Here is a 6,581-nt window from a genome sequence, read left to right as displayed (position 1 = left end):
ATATATATATATAAATAAAATGTATATAAATATTTATAATTTTTTGTCTAAATGCCTAAAACCACAGTTAAGACTTTTAGACACTAAAATAACTCGATTGATGATCCGGCTTGAGAAATTCTGCTGCTTCATCACAGCTCTGAATAATTAAGCAGCTATTAGTGGTTAGAATCACACAAAGCAGGACGAGAGAAAGGCTCCGTTCATGTCCAGCCACCGGGACATTCATTTAATTTGAGTGAAGCATCTATTGTTTTTCCTTTAAACAAACTAATCCTGAATAAATACGCCGTCGGGCGGCGATGTGATTGCTGACCTGCACACACACATGCGTGAGTACGGTTTCCCCGGGTTGCTCTTCTTGAAGTCGGCCACCGTGTTGGGCTGGTAAACATTGAAACAAATCCTCCAATCGTCCGCATCTTTTAACCTGAGAGGACAAAGCACAAGGTCATCCTGAACGATGCTGACTGCATCAGCTCAACGCCCACGGCCTTTATGGTCAGCGAGACGAGTGAGCGATGACTTTGTTTCTTTTTTCACTCGCATTTTCTAATCACAGTAAACACACAGAGGCTGCAGTCGTCACAGCTTATAATCAAGCCCACATGAAGTCTCAGCTCCAGAAACAGAAAACCAGAAAGCAGACTTGCAGCAGTGGCATAAATTTAGGCGTTTTTCAGAAAAGTTGACCTTGAGGTCTTGTCTGAGCTTTTCAGTAGGATCTGATGCATCTCTGTAGGGCTGTGCGATATGACCAAAACCTCATATCCTGATATAAGACATCTATCGTCCGATAACGATATAAATCACAAAAATGTAACATTTTCTGTAAATTCTGTGAATCTCGGGCAGCTCGACTTGCGTGAAGTGTTTCCAGCTGCGCGTCATGTTTTTCATCATTTTTAGACATAAGTTGTAACGGCGCCGTTTTCTTTGTATTTATTACACGGCGTGCTGCGGGGAAAAGCCTGTTCTAACGTTTGAGTCTAAGGTTTCTTTTTTAGCACCTGGCGGCTCTTTTTGCTTCTCATCCGTAAATAATCTGCATCTTTCACGTGATTCAGTTTATTTTGAAAAGTCTCAACAGGATCTTGAGCTTTATTGTGAAAGGTTTATGTGGAAATAACGACAACGCATAAAAACAAGTGCTTGTCCGTCTGTAGTGTGGTTACATTAAACATAAGAGAAAGAGAGAACTTTAAGAAATTAATACAGCCACTACAGTGACATCAGAACCATGAACAAATATTGCCGTAAACAGTTTATTTTGCGACACCACGAAACAAACGATAGCGTAAAATGAAACGACAGACGTTTTTATATTGTCATCCGATATATGGTTATATCGAGCAGCCCTACATCTCTGGCATTAATTCTAAGATCCCACGTTGCCTTTACTGAGGGGTACAAACGTCCGACTGTGCACTGGATGTGCAGGGTTAAAAATAACACTTCTGCTCATGTGAGTAAAACAAATCGTGGATACCTGGACGCTCCCTCCAGCAAATGAGTCGGTTTGATCACGCTGATTTTTTCCAGCAGTTCTCCTGGAAAAAAAACCTCAAATCACACAAAACAGTAAAAAACATTTTAAATTAAAATCTCCTTCACGGTCATGTGATCTCACCTGTGGCGATTGGCTGTGTCGGGTCATGTAACGGAGTAACTTCCCTGTTCCACAGGTGCGCTGGTCGACCTTCCCGCTTACCCTTTCGCCTCGCCATCAGCTCCTGATACTCCGCCCAGTTTCTGCACCGCCGTACCTTTAAGGAAGCCCGTATAAATTAAATTTGATCGTCAGCTCCTCCGATACCTTTAGTTTTTACAAACCTCTCTGTTTTTGTTGACGTCCCACCGCCGCCTGTATTTCTCCCTCTTCTGCTCATTGGCTGACATCTTCACCTGCCGCAGGTTTATTTTCTGCCTCCAGGGGGCAATGTCACAGAAGCCCACCTTCAAATCCCCGGGCAGCAGAGAGGGGTCTGGAGGGGCCAGGTCACTGGGGAAGTGCTCCCTGGAGGTGGAGCCCAGGTCAGGAAAAGAGATGGAGCTGAAGTCCCAGCACGAGGAGCCAGATTTGGAGCCGTGACCGGAATCTTTGTCCGAGTCCCCGAGAACATCCATCATCCACCAGCTCCTGCCTCCGCCCTCGTCTGCTGAACTCTGGGCCTCCGGAGGCTCTGGAAGTTTTATATCTTCCTCGCCTTCACTGCATTTATCCTCCTCCATCTTCTCAGTGGAGCATTCCTCCTGAGCTTCAGCACGGCTACACAGAAGAAAACTCTTATAAGACTTCTTACATTTTTGTTTTAACACACTGGGGTGAAATGTTAAGCTTAGAAACAAAAAATTAACAGCGACTATAACATCACACTGAACTATAAGACAAACATTAGCAGCAACATCCATTTGAAGATTTTGGAGATCTCTCATTTGTGATATTTTGAAACCAAAGGTATTTAAATGTCAGCTCACACCAGCAGAGAGCAGCACAGACTCAGCTTTCATGTGCAGCTGCACGTGGAGGCATCCAGATTTCTTTTTGTAGCTACAGAAAAAACTAATATAGTATATAATAATAATAATAATAATATAATAATAAACAACTCATTTTTATTGTACAAGACAATAGCTAAATAATAGCTTTTGTTACTAAGATGTAGTTTCACAGATTGCAAAGCAGCTCTTTACCTGCACGTCGCAGTGGGGGTGGAGGAAGGGGCGGGGCTGAGGCTGCGTTTCCTCTTCAGCTGTCTCCCTGCTCGGTCACGTGACTGCGGCAGGTTGAGCTGCCTCGCGTAGGACGATGACTCAGAACTGCGAGCACACAAACATCCACCTACGGAGGCTGTTCCCACGCATACTTAACTTTTCAAGGCCGATTTTAATAGATACACTAACACTGTCATCTCTGATGCTCAATTATCTTTATCATCTTAAATGTCTGAGGGGTAAACGTTACCTGGGATCAAACCTGAGCACCACATAGCCGAGCCTCTTCAAATGCCCAAACACCTTTGGGATGAAACAGAGTCGTTAGCTCATTTCACAGGTGGCATTTTCACAGGTGTGCTGGAGTAAAGGTTGCACCTGATATTGCTGAAGGCTCACGGTGTTTGCAGACAGAAACTTCTCGTACCCGTCCTGGATGGAGAGTGGCAGGTCCTGATGAAACACCTGCAGGTTTCCCTGTTCCCATAACAACACAGACACAGGACTAATTATGTGCTCCGAGGAGGAAAACCGCACCGAGCAACAGGTTTTATCTGCAGACTCACACACTCCATCAGGTACAGAGCCTCCTCGGGGAGCAGGCACTGCTTCCCGTTTGCAGAAAAGCCCATCGTCTGCCAGAACTTCCCCTGTGGAAAAATAAGAAAAGATCCAGCAAAGGAGCGACTGAGGACGAGCTAACGCAGCAGCTTTTTCTAGGTGGTGTTGTGACAGTGAAGCAACTCACAGCCGGAGATTGAAGCTCCACAATCTGCTTGCTGGGAATCCATTGGCCGTTCACGAGGTTTCCCCTGTGGATTAAAACAGATGGAAGCCATCTCACATCAGGACACGCACAAAAACACAAACACGTGTTTCTGTCCACCTGATGGATTTATAGCCAAGATTTGGGCTCATTTTTGAAAAACCTTCAAGATTTTAAACCTGAAAGACGTTAACGTTCACTCAGCAGTGCAAAGGATTAAAAGTCAAATGTATTATTTTGCTGTTACCCAGTTTTTTTCTTTAGGATTCGTGGTGCTTTGAAGGTTTTCTTGTCTGAAATCATGTTTCTATTTTTCATTTATTTTTCTGGACTTTTAAAAATCTGCTCCCACAAACACAAGAAAAGCTGTTTAATCCATCACTGTGCACATTTACCTACTTTTATTTTGTGCAGTAAAGCTGTAAATAGTGGCTGCTTTCAGCTCCTTTCAATCACAGAAAGGTAGTAACATCGATGGTCACCCATCAATCTAAATGTTATTTTGTCTGAGCTAAGAATGGAGCTTGTGGATGTTGAAACTCAGGTGAATATTAGACACCCTTATATGTCTTATATGCACCTCCAAAGCTGGGCCTGATGAGTAACCCCACGGGTAATGAGAGGTACTCACAGCCTCTCCACTCTCTCCTCTGAGAGGAGGCTCCAGTGTTCATTCAGGCTCTGCTCGAGTCGCTGCTTCTGCTCGTCGGAGTCATCGGGGAAGAAGTCCTTCTGTCCTCTGACGGGGATTTTGTGACTGCGGGAGCGGGCTGCGAACAGCTCCGACGGGCTGAAAGTTGTTAAAGAAAGACAACATCGTTCAGCTGTTTGATGCACACGCGATCACAGTTACTGCCACTGAAACACTGAGAAGGAAAACCACTGCACTGCTTTTAGATTTCATAACACAGCCTGAAACTAAATGTGCTGGAGGTGTTTGAGGAGGGCTGGCTTTCAAGAGCAAGAATTTTTTCTGTGAAAAAACGTGTCCTTCTCCATTATGTTGGAAGTTTCCTGCTAGAACACAGTAAACGTGTGAATAACTGTCAGCTGACAGTCTTTTCTTGTCTCAGTTTGAAAAACAGCTTTAAATAAATGCTCTGCCGGGGAAGAGGAAGGCGGTGTACAGCAAGTGTTTCATATTTTCCTTTTAACAAAATGCAATAAAAAAAACAAACATTCTTGATCAGCAGAAGAGGAAGAAACTCCTGAAAAATATTCAACACAAGGAGAATCAGACTCTAAACCTCCCACTCTGGAGTCCCTCTTTTATCTTCTTGCTTGTTGTTCAGAGCAATCACTGACTCAGATCTTAGTGTGAGGGTCATGTGAGGTCTGTCACTAAATCTGGATTTTATCACATGAAAAACATAAGCAAACTTTTCTCTCTCAGTAACTCAGAAGATGAGCCGCTGCAATGGTCCTTAAAGGGAGCAACCGAAAGAAGAAGAAGCTGAGGCTCGACTCTTGTAATGCTCCGTTGTCTGGTCTATGCAAAAATGTCTCACATCAACAACAACTGATTCAAAACTGCAGCCAGACCAGTTTTAAAACACTCTGGCTGCTAGTTTGTGCACTGACTTTAAAATCCTTTTAGCTGTTTTTAAGGCACTTCTTAGTCTCTGTACATCATATTCGTCTCACATGGTGGCAGGTAACGAATCACTAAAGCCAGGTTTCTCATTGTTTTAGTTTATTTTGTGTTTCATATAACTAAAATGATTTTTCTAGCCCATATTCAGTTCATATCTGAGCTTTAGGCAACTGTAAAATCTTTCTAGCAAAGCTGCATCGGTGTGAAAGATTATCATGACAAGAAAGCAGCAGTCCCCAAGTTACTGGCATACTTTCCAGGCTTTGCATGTTGGTGTATAACGTTAGTATCACTTCTGAAGTCTATCTGCGTGTAATTAAAGTGCCATCATGAGTCATAAAGTCGTGACTCAGTGCCATGGGACCTCGCCCAGACTTGTTTTAACAGGACTCCACCCTGATGCTTTGTCTGTGTGCAGAAAAACAAAAACAGCAGACTTCCAAAAATTATTTTACTGTTACTTAATTCCTAACTTTCCAAATGCTTTCTTTCTCCCACGGCTGTTTTTCACCAAAACACACAACAGAGGGTGTCAGAGAGCCGAATACAGAGTGTCACTATTTCAGAAAACGTGTCCAGATAATATTTCAGTAACACTGTTTCTCTGGAAACAACTGTGCAGCTTCATCGGTGCGTTTTAATGAAACTATAGGCGTTTTCTCTTCAGCACGTATTCACGTTTAAGCTAACAGTTAGCTTTAAACTAACCCGTGCTACCATGTGCAGAAGAAGTCTGAGAGTTCCGTCCACAGTGATTCAATGACAAACAGCCGCTGAGGGAGAACACAAGACAAAGTACCGCTACCCTGCGAACAAGCCCGCTCACAGGTACCGTTAAAGGTAAAAACGCACCTTAAAATTTCACTGTAGAACTTCCCTTTATCGTCTGTGTTGTTTTGATCCGCCATGATGCCGGGTCTGCCTGCTACTGCGGCTCTCCTCTGGGTCCTGGTGACCGTCAAATTCATCACTTATAATCGTGGCCATCAGAGGGCGCCAAAGGGCACAGTTTAAAATCAGGGGAGGGTTTTTCCAGAATATTTGATTTGTTCCGGCCAAAACAAACCAAAGGGTCCCACAAGAAGGCAGAAAACTGGATCAGGCAAAAATACAGGGTAGAAAATTAGTGCAGAAAATGTTGGTCATGATTTTCAGGTTCATTCTACTAACAGCATCTAACGATTATCCCCCAAAATTGATTCTGTTCATCTGGATGTAGCGTTTTTAGTAAATGACTGTTTTGCAAGTTGAAAGCTTCTTTCTTTTCATGATAAATGAAGGAGACATAAAATCTTACGTTTATTTAAAGGGTTAAATGTCTATTTTATAGCCTTCACTGAAATTTCGATGTCATTGTAAATATGAGTCTCAACAATGGTGCATTGTTAAAAAGAAAAAATGAACTGGTCAGCTCAGCAACTCCAAATAACGCTGCAACACTGGAATGCTGCAAATTTTTGGACTGATCCAATACCAAGTAAATACAGGGCTGGTGTTCTGACAAAC

The 6,581-nt window shown here is 43.1% G+C and overlaps 1 protein-coding gene across 2 annotated transcripts in view; it reads right to left on the bottom strand.

Annotated features, from left to right (window-relative positions):
- The window catches only part of tsen54 (TSEN54 tRNA splicing endonuclease subunit), a 7,293-nt gene extending 1,273 nt beyond the window's left edge, over window positions 1-6,020 (bottom strand). The window contains exons 1-11 of one of the 2 annotated variants that reach the window (XM_005739927.1): window positions 5,928-6,020; window positions 4,113-4,271; window positions 3,464-3,527; window positions 3,282-3,365; window positions 3,094-3,192; window positions 2,966-3,018; window positions 2,695-2,820; window positions 1,834-2,269; window positions 1,631-1,766; window positions 1,490-1,550; window positions 317-430 (exon numbers count right to left, since the gene is read on the bottom strand). In XM_005739927.1, the coding sequence (XP_005739984.1) occupies window positions 317-430; window positions 1,490-1,550; window positions 1,631-1,766; window positions 1,834-2,269; window positions 2,695-2,820; window positions 2,966-3,018; window positions 3,094-3,192; window positions 3,282-3,365; window positions 3,464-3,527; window positions 4,113-4,271; window positions 5,928-5,983 (1,388 nt within the window). In that variant the 5' untranslated portion in view covers window positions 5,984-6,020. Of the gene's footprint in view, window positions 1-316; window positions 431-1,489; window positions 1,551-1,630; window positions 1,767-1,833; window positions 2,270-2,694; window positions 2,821-2,965; window positions 3,019-3,093; window positions 3,193-3,281; window positions 3,366-3,463; window positions 3,528-4,061; window positions 4,272-5,927 lie in introns of those variants that run through there. The other variant, XM_005739928.2, reaches the window with a different exon arrangement.
- Between the last annotated feature and the right edge of the window lie 561 nt (window positions 6,021-6,581).

Source organism: Pundamilia nyererei, unplaced genomic scaffold (assembly GCF_000239375.1).
Source record: "Pundamilia nyererei isolate P.nyererei 1_Seehausen unplaced genomic scaffold, PunNye1.0 scaffold00095, whole genome shotgun sequence".
Classification (NCBI taxonomy): Eukaryota; Metazoa; Chordata; class Actinopteri; order Cichliformes; family Cichlidae; genus Pundamilia; species Pundamilia nyererei.
This window is presented reverse-complemented; position numbering and strand designations above follow the sequence as displayed.